The 17,744-nt window shown below is 43.9% G+C and overlaps 1 protein-coding gene across 2 annotated transcripts in view; it reads left to right on the top strand.

Annotated features, from left to right (window-relative positions):
* The window catches only part of TRAIP (TRAF interacting protein), a 32,794-nt gene that overhangs the window by 12,962 nt on the left and 2,088 nt on the right, over positions 1–17,744 (top strand). Inside the window, exons 6-15 of one of the 2 annotated variants that reach the window (XM_066616358.1) lie at positions 38–165; positions 6,345–6,439; positions 10,302–10,415; positions 11,379–11,466; positions 12,238–12,327; positions 12,547–12,635; positions 14,135–14,290; positions 15,393–15,438; positions 15,904–16,029; positions 17,398–17,448. In XM_066616358.1, coding sequence (XP_066472455.1) covers positions 38–165; positions 6,345–6,439; positions 10,302–10,415; positions 11,379–11,466; positions 12,238–12,327; positions 12,547–12,635; positions 14,135–14,290; positions 15,393–15,438; positions 15,904–16,029; positions 17,398–17,448 — 983 coding nt within the window. The remainder of the gene's footprint in view (positions 1–37; positions 166–6,344; positions 6,440–10,301; positions 10,416–11,378; positions 11,467–12,237; positions 12,328–12,546; positions 12,636–14,134; positions 14,291–15,392; positions 15,439–15,903; positions 16,030–17,397; positions 17,449–17,744) is intronic. The other variant, XM_066616359.1, reaches the window with a different exon arrangement.

Genomic DNA, 17,744 nt, shown 5'->3' with positions numbered 1-17,744 from the left:
AGTTGGTTCTGAGTACTATTATAGTGTTTTCTTTCAGAGAAAGAGAAACGTGATTACCAGTCTCTTGTGGACACACTGAGGGAGACTCTAGATGTGCGTAATGCCACCATTGAATCACTCCAGAAAGCAGCATCTGAGATGGAGATGTTGTGTTCTACTCTTAAGGTACACCCAATTTCCTTATAACTGTGTCTTTGCTTCTGTTCTCTACAAGCAAAAAGCACTTACGGATGTCTTCTGATTTCATATCTTAAAGACTGAAAAAGTGAGAGATGATGTGGTGATTGCTATTTTTGAATAGATCTCATGGTATTGCAAGTTTCAACACATAATATGTAAGATGCTGGTGTAAAAAAATATGGGGCCTGGCAAAGTTGACACGGGATTAAACCACTGGAAACTAGGCTAGTGATCCTTCAATGTGAAGAGTACTAGATTATTCCAAAATATTGAAACTTGTGCTGTTTTTTCCCTTTTACCCTATTCTGACAAATACAAAGTGTGAACTGTACGATTTTCCTGGTTTTTGAGATTTCAGTGCTCTCTCTAATGCCCTTTTTTATGTTCTCTTTCTCAGTAATACTGGTAATTATTAAGAAACTGACATGGTAGGAAGGTATATGCTTCAGAGGGCAGAGCACTCTTTGGGCCGGCGCAATTCAGTTGCACTTGCCCAGGACTCTAAGGCACGTCTTGGGATCATTAGAAAAGGTATTGAGAACAAAACGGCTAGTATTATAATGCCATTGTACAAATCTATGGTAAGGCCACACCTGCAGTATTGCGTCCACTTCTGGTCGCCACATCTCAAAAAGGACATAGTGGAAATGGAAAAGCTGCAAAAGAGAGCGACTAAGATGATTACTGGGCTGGGGCATCTTCCTTATGAGGAAAGGCTACAGTGTTTGGGCCTCTTCAGCCTAGAAAAGAGACACCTGAGGGGGGACATGATTGAGACACATAAAATTATGCATGGGAAGGATAAAGTGGATAGAGATATGCTCTTTACACTTTCACATAACACCTGAACCAGGGGACATCCACTAAAATTGAGTGTTGGGAGAGTTAGGACAGACAAAATAAAATATTTCTTTACTCAGCGTGTGGTTGGACTGTGGAACTCCTTGCCACAGGATGTGGTGACGGCATCTGGCCTAGATGCCTTTAAAAGGGGGATTGGACAAGTTTCTGGAGGAAAAATCTATTACGGGTTAGAAGCCATGATGTGTAGGTGCAACCTCCTGATTTTAGAAATGGGCTATGTCAGATGCAAGGGAGGGCACCAGGATGCAGGTCTCTTGTTATCTGGTGTGCTCCCTGGGGCATTTGGTGGGGCGCTGTGAAATACAGGAAGCTGGACTAGATGGGCCTATGGCCGGATCCAGTGGGGCTGTTCTTATGATGTAAAGCATGTCTTCAATGAGTCGGTGAGGCTAGCGCAAGGATGCGCACTGGCCCGCAGAGGCCAAATTCAGCCTCCATTATGCTCTGGGAAGGTAAGTCTGCACCAACCAGGGGGTTGAGAGGGCAGGGGAGGGCATTTCATGGTAGGCAGGTGAGTGGAACGGGCCCTAGGGTGGCCTCTCGGGCAGGATGCTAAACCCCTCTCGAGCAGCCTGGCTTTACACTGTGCTGCAGAATTTGTGCTAGCAATTTTGCTGATACAGATCCGAGTAGCCCCATTGAGGTGGCTGTTGTGTGACACAGGTAAGGGGGAAATAAATCCCCTTACTCCAAGTTGCGTGGGATGGACCTCAAACCCTGTGCTGGATACAGCTCAGGCCAGCTGGCTGGCCCATTCCAGCATAGGATAGGGCTTTCCCTCATTTTGTAGACAGAGTTCTAGTAAATAGCTTATTCTGTAGTGAGTTGGGTTTGCATCTTTGACAGTGCATTAAGGCAGTGTGTCTTCTCCTATTGCATAGCGTACAGGTCTGGCACCTTTTTAAGAACAAGGCTGATGGCTGCCATTAAATGTTTGTTTTTGACATCAAAGATCTGATTTTATTTTAAAATCAGACATCAAAGGTCTGACTTTATTTTTTTAACATGCACAGGATTAGAACAGTTATGTATTCCATCCAAAAAATTAACTGAAATACGATGAAATTAAAATTTAGGTAACTCTGATATGATGGCAAATTGGCCTCTAGAGATGACTGTGATAGTCCATGAATCAAAGTCCATGAATCAGGCTGAGCTGAAAACATAATTTGAGTGTATGACCACTAAAGACATTTAAGTGAGAATTGCCACATTCAGTTGTCTTTTTGGAAATGATTTGAGTAGAAGTTTGGTTAGAACGACTTGTTTCTACTTTTTAAAGTTTCTGTTAATATGTATGACATTTTGCGAGTTGGAAAGGGATTTGTGTTTGAGTTGGTGCTTAGCAGAGGTGCCATTTTTAAGCTGCATTTTTACATTTGGAAGAAAGCTGAGAGATCGCTCAGGCTATCTTGCTGTTTTTCCACATTCCAACTCTCCTAGGATATTGTGTATGTTGCAAGTGTACTGTGTTTAGTTCGTTAGCAGATCCAGCAAACGCTGTATGTGCTCTAAGACACTATGACTAAGCCTATGAATTATTCTGAGCTAAACCCTTCCCAGCCTATTTCATGAAGAGAGCTTCAGAATTCTGTATGCAGCTGCTTCTGCCCTGAACGTACACTTCAGATGTAGGACAGAATTTTAACATTGCAACCAAAGTTGTCTCAAAAGCTGCTGCTATTCTGGTGCATTTTCCAATTGGTCCACTTTGGTTTTGTTTCTTGCTTCATGGTAAGCCTGCCTAGCCACAACAAGAGTTAAAATATTTTTTAAGCCAAAAATCAGGAGCAAAATCTTCTTTGTTCTTCTTGCTCCAGCATCATGCGTATTAGGGACATGCCTACTAGCTAGATGCTATCAAGGAGTTTTTTTAACTGCATATGTATTTTATGTAAATAAAAAAGTGGAAATGCTAGAACAGTAAAAGGTGGGTAGTTAATAGTGACAAGAGTACCAGACTTGGCAGGCAAGTTTAACCCAATCTCTTTGGGTTAAATTACCAGGCTTGTGCAGCGACTGAATACTGGGGGCATGCTATCATCCTCCAGACCAGAAATCGGACAGGGACCTTGAAATGAGGAAACAGATCAGGGAGGTGACAAGGAGGGACAGGGCTGTAATCATGGGGGACTTCAATTATCCTCATATTGACTGGGTCAATTTGTGTTCTGGTCACGATAAGGAAACTGGATTTCTTGATGTGCTAAATGACTGTGGCTTAGAGCAGCTAGTCACGGAGCCCACCAGAGGACAGGTGACTCTGGATTTAATATTGTGCGGTATGCAGGACCTGGTTAGAGATGTAAACATTACTGAGCCATTGGGGAACAGTGATCATGCTGCGATCCGTTTTGACATGCACGTTGGGGGAAGAATACCAGGCAAATCTCTAACAAAAACCTTTGACTTCCGACGGGCGGACTTCCCTCAAATGAGGAGGCTGGTTAGAAGGAGGTTGAAAGGGAGGGTAAAAAGAGTCCAATCTCTCCAGAGTGCATGGAGGCTGCTTAAAACAACAGTAATAGAGGCCCAGCAGAGGTGTATACCGCAAAGAAAGAAGGGTTCCACTAAATCCAGGAGGGTGCCCGCATGGCTAACCAGCCAAGTTAGAGAGGCTGTGAAGGGCAAGGAAGCTTCCTTCTGTAAATGGAAGTCTTGCTCTAATGAGGAGAATAAAAAGGAACATAAACTGTGGCAAAAGCAATGTAAGAAGGTGATACGGGAGGCCAAGCGAGACTATGAGGAACGCATGGCCAGCAACATTAAGGGGAATAATAAAAGCTTCTTCAAATATGTTAGAAGCAGGAAACCCGCCAGAGAAGCGGTTGGCCCTCTGGATGGTGAGGGAGGGAAAGGGGAGATAAAAGGAGACTTAGAGATGGCAGAGAAATTAAATGAGTTCTTTGCATCTGTCTTCACGGCAGAAGACCTCGGGCAGATACCGCTGCCCGAACGGCCCCTCCGGACCGAGGAGTTAAGTCAGATAGAGGTTAAAAGAGAAGATGTTTCAGACCTCATTGATAAATTAAAGATCAATAAGTCACCGGGCCCTGATGGCATCCACCCAAGGGTTATTAAGGAATTGAAGAATGAAGTTGCAGATCTCTTGACTAAGGTATGCTACTTGTCCCTCAAAACGGCCACGGTGCCAGAAGATTGGAGGATACCAAATGTCACGCCTATTTTTAAAAAGGGAAAGAGGGGGGACCCGGGAAACTATAGGCCGGTCAGCCTAACATCCATACCGGGTAAGATGGTGGAATGTCTCATCAAAGATAGGATCTCAAAACACATAGATGAACAGGCCTTGCTGAGGAAGAGTCAGCATGGCTTCTATAAGGGTAAGTCTTGCCTCACGAACCTTATAGAATTCTTTGAAAAGGTCAACAGGCATGTGGATGTGGGAGAACCCGTGGACATTATCTATCTGGACTTTCAGAAGGCGTTTGACACGGTCCCACACCAAAGGCTACTGAAAAATCTCCACAGTCAGGGAATTAGAGGACAGGTCCTCTCATGGATTGAGAACTGGTTGGAGGCCAGGAAGCAGAGAGTGGGTGTCAATGGGCAATTTTCACAATGGAGAGAGGTGAAAAGCGGTGTGCCCCAAGGATCTGTCCTGGGACCGGTGCTTTTCAACCTCTTCATAAATGACCTGGAGACAGGGTTGAGCAGTGAAGTGGCTAAGTTTGCAGACGACACCAAACTTTTCTGAGTGGTGAAGACCAGAAGTGATTGTGAGGAGCTCCAGAAGGATCTCTCCAGACTGGCAGAATGGGCAGCAAAATGGCAGATGCGCTTCAATGTCAGTAAGTGTAAAGTCATGCACATTGGGGCAAAAAATCAAAACTTTAGGTATAGGCTGATGGGTTCTGAGCTGTCTGTGACAGATCGGGAGAGAGATCTTGGGGTGGTGGTGGACAGGTCGATGAAAGTGTCGACCCAATGTGCGGTGGCAGTGAAGAAGGCCAATTCTATGCTTGGGATCATTAGGAAGGGTATTGAGAACAAAACGGCTAGTATTATAATGCCGTTGTACAAATCTATGGTAAGGCCACACCTGGAGTATTGTGCCCAGTTCTGGTCTCCGCATCTCAAAAAAGACATAGTGGAAATGGAAAAGGTGCAAAAGAGAGCGACTAAGATGATTACGGGGCTGGGGCACCTTCCTTATGAGGAAAGGCTACGGCATTTGGGCCTCTTCAGCCTAGAAAAGAGACGCCTGAGGGGGGACATGATTGAGACATACAAAATTATGCAGGGGATGGACAGAGTGGATAGGGAGATGCTCTTTACACTCTCACATAATACCAGAACCAGGGGACATCCACTAAAATTGAGTGTTGGGCGGGTTAGGACAGACAAAAGAAAATATTTCTTTACTCAGCGTGTGGTCGGTCTGTGGAACTCCTTGCCACAGGATGTGGTGCTGGCGTCTAGCCTAGACGCCTTTAAAAGGGGATTGGACAAGTTTCTGGAGGAAAAATCCATTATGGGGTACAAGCCATGATGAGTATGCGCAACCTCCTGATTTTAGAAATGGGTTATGTGAGAATGCCAGATGCAAGGAAGGGCACCAGGATTAGGTCCCTTGTTATCTGGTGTGCTCCCTGGGGCATTTGGTGGGCCGCTGTGAGATACAGGAAGCTGGACTAGATGGGCCTATGGCCTGATCCAGTGGGGCTGTTCTTATGTTCTAAGTTGAGCTCTCATCATGAAACTGGTATTCAATTTTGTAACTAGGTAAGGTGGTGAATTGGTCTGCTGGCAATTGCGTCAAGAATCCTTCTGCACAGAGTAGAACTTAATAACATCTTGCTGATATTCCAGTCTTTTCTCTGAAGTCTGATCAAACAGCCTTGTTCCTTTCCTAGTTTTCAGCATGGCGAGAAACTAGACAGGGGCCTTTGAAGTTTGTGCTAAGCTACCAACCCAATCAAAGCGTGGAAATCAAAAGTGGTTCTCCCCGCACCATTCAGTTGGTTGAATAAGCTCCCTATACATGCATTGCATTGATTTTGTGCAGGTTAGTTTTACATTAAACACATGTATTTAAGTCTGAAAGCTGCTAAGGTGTGATGGGGAAACGGGGTGAGACTTTCAATCGTGGTATTATTTATGTAAGAACAAAAGGGACATATGCAATGAAGATATTGTTCAAATACCAAAAGAGGAGTTAAGACACTGCACAAGGTCCTTCCTACCAGAATAGTAAGCGCATTGGAGATAGCATGATAAGGCCAGGCTTTGTTTTCTTAGAGTTGCCTCCTATGCACTGATGGTGTTTCTTTTCTCAGAAACAAATGAAGTATCTGGAACAGCAGCAAGAGGATACAAAAACTGCAAAAGAGGAGGCTCGAAGGCTGCGGAATAAACTGAAAACTATGGAAAGGTTAGAACAATTAATGTAGGATTTAGGGCAATGATTCCCAAACTTTTTCAACTGGTTGCTGCCTTGACCTATGGGGCAGAATCCTATACATTGTATAGGGCAGCAGGTCTTTTGTGAGGATTCCGTGACTCGCCTGACTGGCTTTTGTGGCTCCCCAGGGAGCCACAGCTTACAGTTTGGGAAGCACTGATTTAGGGTGTCTTCACAAATGTTTCAGAGGTCCAAACTATATTATGAGAAATGTCTTTTGTCAGTTCTTTTAAGTATAACTTTTTAAAACGGCTTGCTGGATGTAGTAAAACTGTAGCAGGGAAGGGGGGGCTTTAATTGCTCAACATCCACAGAAGGTAAAAATCACCCTTATCACCTACACAATATCAGCATCTACCACTAATAGTCTTCAAAAACTTTATGGTGATCCCAGAGTATAATAAACTGTATCCAAAGAAGTACAAGTTGATCATGGTCAAGTCTCATTTGATGCTAGTTGGACTTAATTTAGTCTTTATCCTAACCTTGTGTTCCATGAACAAGGAGAAAAAATGCACCTTCCAGGTGTATAGCTCTCTTTCCATGAAGAGGAGGAGCTTTTGCTCATGGAGTGCAAGATTAGAATGCAGCCTGATTCATTTATGTTAAAAACCATTAATTTCAACAGTAGGCCAGCGTTTCTCAAAGTGTGGGTTGTGACCCAGTGGGTGGGTCGCAAGCCAATTTCAGGTGGGCTGTGCACAGCTGCCATTGAAAATGAGTCTGTTGAATATCTCTCTTCTTCTAGCATGGTCCAGAGGAGAGAAGGGAAAAATACAGTTCCCAGCAGGTCCTGCTCTCTGCCTTGGCCCCTTCGTTCCTCCAGCTAGTCACCTGGATCAGCTGAAGCTGCAGCTCCTTTTATTGTCAGTCTCATGGCTGCTGCGCTTGACAGAGCTCACCGCTTTCTGGGGAGAGGTGGAAGCCTGAGGTGCTGGGGGCCTCTGACGGAGCTTTGTATGCTCCCTAGTTTGCGTGTGCCTGCCTGGAAGGGGCCAGTTGCCTCATCTCAAGGGGCTATACCAGGAGCAGGCTGGGGTTCTGTTGAGCCACACAGTGGAGGAGGCTGCTGCAGAAGGATGCACACTTGCCCCGGCTCCCATCAGCCATGTGGCAAGGGGAGGGAGTGCCTGGCTGCCCTGTACCTCATGAGAGAGTGCTCTAAGAGGCCATGGCAGAGGGGCACAAGGGAGCTGTAAGGTGAGGTGTGCTCCTGACAGGGTCAGCTTTGCCCCCTGGGCTGGAGATGGAGACGCATGGACCAGCTTCCAGACAAAGTGTGCAGGGAGGTGGACGGAGGGGTCAGAATCTTTTTACTTACACACACAGCTCCTTGGTTGTGGGCTCCTTAATGGGGGGGACTGGATGTCACCTCCCTTCCCCCATTCTTGTAGCTTTAATCAATGGGAACTCCTCCATGGTACAGATTATCCCACCCCCTTTTTGCCATTGCAAACAATCCAGGAACTAACAACTGGTGGGGCCCACAGCCGCAGCAAAGGTTAATGAAGAAGCAGTGACTGCAATCCCCAGGAGATGGAGCGAGCGAACAGAATCAGGGAGGGAGTTGGCAAAATATTCATTTGCAATCCATTAAATATAGCTGTTCTTCTGAGATAAGGCAACAGTGGTCTCCACAATAGGCTCAGCCAAGTGAGGAGGGCCTGGAGCACACTGGTGTACCAGGAGAGGCAAATGCCTCAGGGTACCACCCAGGGGGGTGGTGCCTCGACACACCCCACCTCCTTTTCTTACAGGCCTTTCCAAGACCTTTTGAGGGCTGAGGAGGCCATCTGTGGTTTTCAGCGAAAACCAGAAGTGACATTTTAGACCCTTTTGAGGCCTCAGAATACCTTCTGGGGGGCTGGGGAGGTTGCGGTTGGCCTTTCCAGCCCTCAGAAGGCCTTCAGATGTGCCCAGTGGAGGTGGGGCAGCATGGGGGTGGTAATTTGTGGTCCTGGCCTTGGGCAGCACATGAGCCAGGAACACATTTGCTAGAGCACAGCCTGATGCTAGGATTAAGGCTCTTTTCTCCCTCTTGCCTGCTTTGTCTTCCCCCCACTGATGGGTCTGTTCAGAGCAAGGTGCTTGCTTGATGCCTATTAGGGTTGTCAGAGCAAAATGGCTCATGACACAGAAGGCTGCTGCTGCTTTTCATCTCCCATCACTCTCTAAAGCCGTTTTTGCATGTGGTGTGGCTTAACTTGGGCTTGCTTTTTGTTTTGGCATTTCCTGCCTGTGAGATTTCAAGCATGAAAATATGTATTTGCTAGAGAGCACCTTGGATTTTACAATCATTTCCGCTTTCTGATCCCCATTGATCCTCATGTGTGGGCACTGGCATTTGCCCACACATGTGTAAAGATCAAAGACATGGCTTTTCTGAACGTGTCACTTAAGGTAGGTGGTTGCCTGCAAGGGTTAACGAGCTAAGGCATGTTGGAACAGGGGAGCGGCTGCTGTGTTGGTAGACATGGAAGCTTAGGCAGTGTAGGGTCCAGATCTTTAAAAAAAATACAGAAGTTAGGTGATAACATCATGTCATCACCATCCTTCTAGGTCACTAAGCTCTGTGTGCTCTGCCTCACCAGCCTTGTACGTCATCACATGTCATTGGTCACAATGACAGCACTTCCTTCTTGATGATGTCATTTCTGGCCATGACATCACTTCTGGAGGGTCCCAGACAGATTGTCATTCAAAAAAGTGGGCCCCAGTGCTAAAAGTTTGAGAACCATTGCTCTAGGCTAGGCTATGAATACCTGACCATTATCCATTTTAAGAAACTGTTAAGTCTGACTAAACAATTGAGATTCCATTCTAATCTGTCAAAAGCTTTTTCAACATCTAAAAAGATCAGAGCAATTGATATTTATCTTTTATTAACATGTTCAATTGTTCAATTCTTATAGACATCTTGTGTAAACAAGCACTTAGGAACATAGCCTGCATGATTGATCAGTATTAACACATTTGCTTATAGTCCTGTTGCTAAAATAGATGCCAATATAGTCATTGTTTAGCAAGCATCATTGCTTAATCATGGTTGTAAATTTTTTCCCCTGAGTCTGTTGCATACATTCCTTCAAGGGCCCCCCTTTCTCTTTGTGATAATGAATATCAGTGGGAAATGATCCAAATATAGTAAAAGCCACAATCCTGGCATTCAATGATCCAGAAAGCTCTATTAATTGGAAATTGGCTTAAAGGCCCATTACATTTCTCTATTAACTGGCAGCACCCAGCAGCAATTCCAAGAAGCCACAAGAGTCTGGAAGACCCTTGTGCCTGTGAGTTTGTCATGGAAAGGTCAACTATGGCAATCAAAAAACATGAGTGGTGATGAGTAACTGAACTTTTTTGTGGGGTGGAATTTTCCAGAAGCTTAGGTATTTGGCAACTCTTTTTGGTCCTGGAGATGCCGGATACTGCAGCTTTTACTGTAAATAGAAAGGAACTGAATCCTTGAATATCATTGCTTCTGTCCTTTTATGCTATCTTCAAGCTGCATATGAACCCTTCTTGTATGAAGGAAGTTGCAGGTTAACTGCATGAGTTGTTCATGATCTCTAACACAGCTACCAGACTTTCTTGCAGACAGCTTGATCGTTGAGTTGTTAGTTGTAAGGCGCTTAGTCCATATCTGTAACTTGTAATCTCCTACCAGTACAACTCCCATACAAACTGAAGCACACCACTGTGTATCTATCTTGGAGGAAGGGTCCTTGGCAGCCTGCAATTATGTCTTATCCAAGCTGAACTATTCCAGTGTTTAGTACGGCAGAGCTGCTGCTGTGCCATAAAATTCCTAACACCTCTACCTTCCTTCCAGGATTGATATGCTGTTGCACAGTCAGCGTCCTGAAGTGGAGAAGATGATCCGTGAAATGGGAGCAGGACAGACGGCAGTAGAACAGCTTGCGGTCTATTGTATCTCACTGAAAAAGTGTGTGTCTTAAATTGGGTAGTTTATTTTCCCATCAATGTGCACACAGAACACCCAAGCCAATAAAGTCCTGTAGGTGCTTGGACAGAATGCTAGTTACAGCACCTGAGGTTGGGTGAATATAATCAAGGTGACATAGATGGAAGATTTCAACACAGCAAGTCTACTATTGTTGCATTAGTGACACATCTATTGCTATGGAAACGGCCTTCAGAGCTCTGCCAGAGTGCTTAGGAGATGATTGTTTGATGGGAACTGGGAGGATGGATGATTGTCGGGATTCTGAGTAAGGCAGTAGGGCTTCTGAAAATCTCCCTTGTGCAGAGCAGAGTGCTTTATGCAGCTGTGGCAGTAACTGTGATGCAGTTGCCGGTCCCCACAGTGCGTGTTAGAGGTCTTTCTATTTATACCATGTATAATTTGCAGCTTGTGCAGGCAACATCAGATAGCAAGTGGGTAATAGCAACTTTTAATAATGAGCTACAGCATGAAGTACCTGCATTGTAATCAGTTGCTTCAGTACTGTTTTATAACAGCATTAAAACACTTTCCAAACCTTCATCTCTTACAAAGCTAAAAAAAGGTATTGCATATTGCTTCAGTGAGGAGGCCTCAAGCATGTGACTAAAGATAATTAAATAATACCCTCTGTGTTTGACATGACATCCTCTTATACCATTTGAATGTCTGCCTCCAAGCAAGCAGAGTGCTATCCCCCCAAAAGTATGTTTTCTCACCTGCTTTCCAGCATGTCTGTGTTCTAATGCTGTACAAAATCAGTGTTGGCTTGTTCAGCACTGTTTTCCTGCCTGAGAGTGCTTGTGTATATAACAGAATCTTCTGCAACCACTTAAACTGTGAATTGCATATCTTCACTCTAGATTTGATTACTGGCTGCAGCAAAGAGCTGCTTGCTTGGAAGCATGTTCCACACATTGACTGAGTAATTTGGGCCTTTTCCAGGGAATATGAGAATCTGAAAGAGTCTCGGAAAGCATCAAATGATGCACTGGAGAAGCTGAGAAAGGAGTTGTTTTCTGTGAATCACAAGGTAAAAGGAACATGGTAATGTAGTAGAGACATGTGTACAACTGCTCCTCAGCAGCACCTAAATAAAATAGTTCCTATTTTAATGCAGTCCTTATGCAAACAGTCCTTATCCAGACAGCTGTGATGGGAGGTCCATGTTACACTGGGAAGTTCAGTGGCAGCTCTTGTGCTTGAAGGACACATATGTACCCCTATTGCTGATAGTTAGTCTTTTTCCATGGCAAGAATCAAAACAGTTTTTAAGAAAGAGTGATGATATGCATACGAAACTGTGCTGCAGTAGCTTAGTATCTTGAACCAAAATGAATTTCTGTCTGTCTCTCTTTGAATATATTATTGTGTATTAACAAGAACATTGTAAACTTATACTGTGAGAGCACAGGAATGTGGGGGGCATTGCCATCAAGATATTGGTAATGTCAAGAGTTTCTACATTATTGTACCTTTTTATTACCAATGTCTAACTGTGCTTGTAAGCACACTGAATTATTCTGGCTAAATTACCACTGCAGTGGCACCTCTTGCTCGCTTTTTATTGGTATTGAAAAAGATAAGCCACCTTGGAGCTCCCTCTGCAGGTGATGAATTTTTAGTAAACAAGCTGTTTAGGACAGCTGCTTCAAAAACACATATTTCAATGAACTCCATTTTTAAATCTTGATGACTGGAAAGAAGCATGTCTCTTGCAAATATTGGGGAGCAATTACATTCTTTGTGTAGAATTACTCCTCATCAGGTATAAGATGCCTTATATACAATTCTCAATCTATAGCTACAGAAAACTGATCTGGAGCTGGAGAATACAAAAGAAGAACTTAAAAGCACCCAAACAGATCTGAGAAATGCTGATAAGGAGATCATGGTAAGAATTGTCCTCTAACCTACGGTAGGTGCCCAACTTCTGAACCCACAGCCATGCTTTCTTCCTTACCAGCTTACCGTCCACACTGCTTTCTAGTCTATCTTGAAGGGGAACAGGGCAAAGGATAAATTCCTAAATTTCAGCGTATTTTGTAAGGGAGATGGTAAAAATCAAGGCTTTAATACAGAATTTCTTTTTTCATTTTTGCTCTTTCTAAAGAGTTTGAAAAAGAAGATAGGAGTTCTACAAGATACCATAAAAGTGCCATCATTGACCAGTGAAGCACTTAGCAGGCTTATCTCTGAAAGGTTGGTTTGGAAGTATTTGTTGGCAATTGATGCAATAAACACTATAGCAAAGATTGTTCACAATGTAAACAGATACGAGAATGTTGAATGCACCTTCCCAAGTGGTCTAAAAATAGTTCAATATTTTGGCCTTTGCTATAGTGAATGATTTTTTTAACCAGTTGTGGTACTTAGCCTCATGTGGTGACCATGTTGCGCTGCCCTACCTGGTTGGGGGGACACGCAAGATGTGGCTTTGCAGTACCTGGCCCTTCAGAAGAGGTACAATTTGGGAAATGTGGATGTGCAACTAAGGAAATACAGGAAAAACTGAAGAAATCTCTTGCTGGAGGGAGAACCTTGGAGCAAGCATCCATTCCTACACACAGCTGCCATCTCTAATGGCAGTGGTGATGCTTGCAAAAGTTGGCACTTGGAAAATTAGTACTTGGAAAAAAAAGTTGAAAAGCCCTGCTGTAGCATTATCCAATCCAGTAGCACAGTATTGCAGCTTGTGTTTCTCTACTAGTATCCTATCAACACTAATTTCCTCAAATAATTTTCTATGACAACTTTCCTTTATAAATGTAGGGTATCCAAAAGCAAGCCAATTTTTCCTGAACCTTAAAAATAGGGTGTATAAGAACTTAAGCAGCTCACTTTCATTTTCATAATCTCAACTCTTTAACACATGTTGCTTGGTAAGAACATAATAGCCCTACTGAATCAGGCCCAGGGCCCATTTAGTCCAGCTTCCTCACAGCGGCTCACTAGATGTTTCAGGGAGCACACAGACAAGATACTTGCACCTCACTGCCCTTCCCCTGCATCTGGCATTCTATTTAACTCCCCACCCAAGATACCAGGTTGTACTTGTGTTTAACCTGGGCTGCTTTATTAAACACAAGTTATCAATTTTGAAAATATGAAATCTACAGAACACATGGGTCCCCCCATTCAGTCTGAGCTAGGCAAAAAAACTGCCATCCACAATCAATTTGGATTACAGAAATAATTCCTACCCAGCTCTCATGATGAGCGACCAGCTAATCTCAGACTGTACATACCCATCATGGCTTATAACCTGAAACAGAGTTTTCCTCCAGAAATCTGTCCAATCCCCCTTGGCATCTATACCCTGCGGCAAGGAGTTCCACACACTGATTACTCACCGGGTAAAGAAATATTTTCTTTTGTGTGTTCTAGCTCTCCCAGCACTCAATTTTAGTGGATGTCCCCTGGTTCTGATGTTGTGTGAAAGGGAAAAGAGCACCCTTCTATCCACCCAGTACTTAGTCCCAGGAGATGCTCACAGCTGGTATTGCAAGGACAATTACTCACTGAACTTAGTTCTATTGCAACTATTTAAGAACACCTCTGTCTACCATCAGTCATCGGAGCCAGTGTGGAGCTAACCTATAAATCACACAGGATGTAGAATGGTCAAGCAGCTTAGATGAGTGCACTTCTCCAAATGACAGTGCAATACTGTGTTATATGTATGTAACTTGGCCTTGTAGCCCTGCACCTGTGGGACTGCTGAATCCAAAGCTCCATCGACCAGCTCACAGTGATGAGATAGACCTAAATGCCACCTTTGATGTACAGACACCAAAGCATCAACCTTGCAAGACAGTTGCTGCTCCTGCCAAAAAGATCAAACTGGATAAAAAATTGTGAGTCACATTTCTTCCATGTTGTTTGCACAATGCATGCTCTTGATCTGCTTGGCATCCCTACTGCCACATGTTCAGCAAGGAGTTCTTCAGATATTTTATTTTCTGTGCTTATTGCTTTTGACTGAAAGGTCACAGTTAGAAGCTTTTTGTTGCATCAAGGAGAATATTGCAACAAAGGAGCTCCCACATACTCTGCTGTGGTTATAGCTAAACCATCTCCAAACAGAGCTCTCATCAGTCACCTTCATCCTCAAAATATTTTATTTAGAAAGTGTCTGAAATTACCTGGTACTACAAACATTAAAAAGATAGTTCCCAACTTACAGGCTCACAGTCCAAAATTGACACAGCAGAGAAGTGAATAGGGAAGAGGACGTACAAATCCAGGCTGCATAATGTTAAACAAAGTGAGATGCTGATAACACTTGATTAGTATAACTCAGTGGTTCTCAAACTCTCTGGGAGAATTTGAGAGCCACTAAGTTCTTGCGTGGGTGGGAGGGGGGAGGCAGTGGGGCAATCCCCAGGAGCCTCAGTGGAGCGCGATCACTCAGCATCTACTTTCAATGCTCCGGGGAGCCCTGCTGCAGGTCGCGCCGGGCTCCCCGCACCCCTGGGAGGCTGCAGGGGCTTGGGTATGTGTACCCAAGCCCCTGCAGCCCCCCTGAGCAGCGCAATCCTGGGGATTGCCCCACTGCCTCCTCCCTGCCTCCAGGCTGCCCCAGCCCCTTAAGGGGGCAGGGCCCAGGGCCCGCAGGCTGGGGCGTCATGACGCCCCAGTTTGAAAAGCCCTGGTATAACTCGGTTATTTCTAACAAGTATACTACCTCTGTTACAATGGCTTACCAGATCAGTGAAGGAGGTCTTTTTTAATTCCTCTTAAGAGTACAGTTAAAGCTTCAACAAATGCTTAAGCAATAGGGCCAATACTGAGTTATAAGCAATTAATACTTTCATGATTTCTCCACAACTATTCCTTTTTAAGTGAATCCTTCGAGATTGGACAATATTGAGTTCATATCTGGATTTCTACAAAATATGGCATCTCTATCTCAAAAGGTCAGATGGAGTGACTAATTTTTTTTTCCCTCCTCCACAGGACACCTTTGACAGATATTTCAAGAGCTCTGAAAGAAGCTGTGGAGGTATAGCAGCTATGAGTAATACTGTAGCTTCTCTAGAGTCTATGTTGAAATGGATGACTTTTTCCAGAATCTCAGCCAAAGCCTGCTTTGACCTTAATGCATTTTCTATTTCAAGTATCATTACTTAGAAAATAATAATGCCACAGCCCAAGTCCTTAGGGCTATACTGGGAATCTGTTTTCTCAATGTGACATAATTCTTTGGGAGTTTTTCCTCCATTGATCCACTTACTAGTACTAGCCAGTGACTTTAAAAAAACAAAAACAACCCTACATATACCCTCTAGGAATTTTTAGTATCTAAGAAGCTGCATTTCAAAACCTGCCATTTCCTTTTTGCACAATAATCTAGCAGAGTTGATGTATGCAAGTAGATTATTTTAATGTGGTTTGCATTTGCTTTTAAATATTATGAGCCTGTTGGGTCTAACTCACTTTCTGTGTTGTTTTTTTAAAAATCATTCAGAACAGCTCATGTGACACAGAAGATGAGCATCTAGAAGATCTTCTACCTGCTTTCATCAGAAACTCTGTTCTGTCCAAGAGGCCACCAATGAATAGCATGCTGGCGCCACACAGGAATACAGGAATAGTAAGTATAAAAGGGTGCTGATAAAGCCAGCAGTGCTGCCTACTCTAGCAGGATGGAATTGGGCTTTGATAGGAGCAAAGAATACTGAGGCAGACCATTGGGTCATCTAGCTCAGTACTGTTGACACTAACAGTGGCTTTTCAGGTTAGACAGGAATCTTTTTCTGTCCTACCTGGGACAGGCACCTGCTTCCTGTTAACATTCCGTTGGTCTCCCTCTAGTGTGTGGTTTGTTTACCTGCATGTTGCGCTCTATAGTTAACAAAGTAACATTCTTGATTAACAAGAAACACCGTGCTTCAATCGCTTCTAAACGAAAACAACCCTAATGGACACAGGGGGCACTATTTATATAGGGTTCCCCTGTATCTGTGGTTTCCATATCTGCAGGGAGGGGGGAAAATACCCATATTTCACTTTAATGCACTAAAATGTAAACAGAAGTGAGCCCATGCCTTTTGGAAAGATAACAATCAAGAAAGGTACTCCAAGTATAGTCATGCATTGCTTTGCTACAGGGATGCAGACCAGCACACTTGTCACCAAGCGAGGCTTAATGTTATGCAGAGCCTCTGAAGGTGAGGGAAACCGTGCACCCCTTGCCTCTGGAGGCTTTTCTGAGCTTCACAGATGCTCTGCAAAGCTCAGCATGCCCGTTTCGGGCAAAAAGATGCGACTTCTGGTTTCCAAGGAAACCGGAAGTCGTGTGTTTTCGGCCAAAACACCCAGTCTGAGCCTCAGAGAGGCAGCACACGGATGTGCACTACCTCTGCAAAGCTTGGAAAAGCCTCTGGAGGCGAGGGGAGCATGGCTCCCCTCAGCTTCAGAGGCTGGGGAAGGTGAACAGGGACCAGAGGCAACCATCGCATATGCAGACTGCTGCTGGTCAGAATGTTGCTAAGTGATCCTCACCTGTATACGAAAATATCTTTTGGTGAAGTAAAAATGGGGGGGGCTGTTTGGCAGTAGAGCACTTTCCCTGTGGTGTACATGTGGTTTCCCCAGTAGCTCTGAAAAAAGCTGGAATACAGGCAGCTCTCTATTTTATCTATTCTGACTTTATTGAGACTATATATGTCCTCAAGAGATTTCATCACTGTTTGGAAATATAGCCAGGGCTTTACAAAAATAATTTGTTAAGCTTGGTCCTTTTATTACTGAAGGACCAGATCAGAAACCTGAGCTTGGCACACATACTTACTCATAGCACATTCTAGCTGCCAGGTCCTATAATGTCCAATTCATGTGTCTACATCAGCCACTCAACCATTGTGGGTTTTTTCTGTTTTTATTTAGTGGTAAGAATAACTTGCTCCATGAGACAAATAATCCTTTTGCATTTGTAACTACTGCATTCTCTTCCTTCCAGGTGAGAACTGGGTTTGATGGCTTAGGAGGCAGAACCAAGTTCATACAGCCTGTATCTTTTTCCAAAAAAACTTTTACAAAAGCTGATTTTAGCTGCAGCCCTTACTAGTTTTGAATCTTGGAAAAGTAATGCCCCTCATCAATGAGACAAAAGGATAGGAGAATATGGTGGTAATATTCCAAGTGAAATAAAGTAGTTTTGTTGCATGGTTAATTCAAGGCTGCACCTGGAAAAAAATTCAATACATTTGTTGGGGAAACAATCCTAATGGACTGCTTTAAAATGTCCTATGATGTCCTACTGCAAAACACTGTAGTTACTATAGAACCTGTAGCAGTCCCATGAAA

Source organism: Tiliqua scincoides, chromosome 2 (assembly GCF_035046505.1).
Source record: "Tiliqua scincoides isolate rTilSci1 chromosome 2, rTilSci1.hap2, whole genome shotgun sequence".
Classification (NCBI taxonomy): domain Eukaryota; kingdom Metazoa; phylum Chordata; class Lepidosauria; order Squamata; family Scincidae; genus Tiliqua; species Tiliqua scincoides.
Note: the sequence above shows the minus strand (reverse complement) of the source record. Positions and strands in the feature narration are given on the sequence as shown.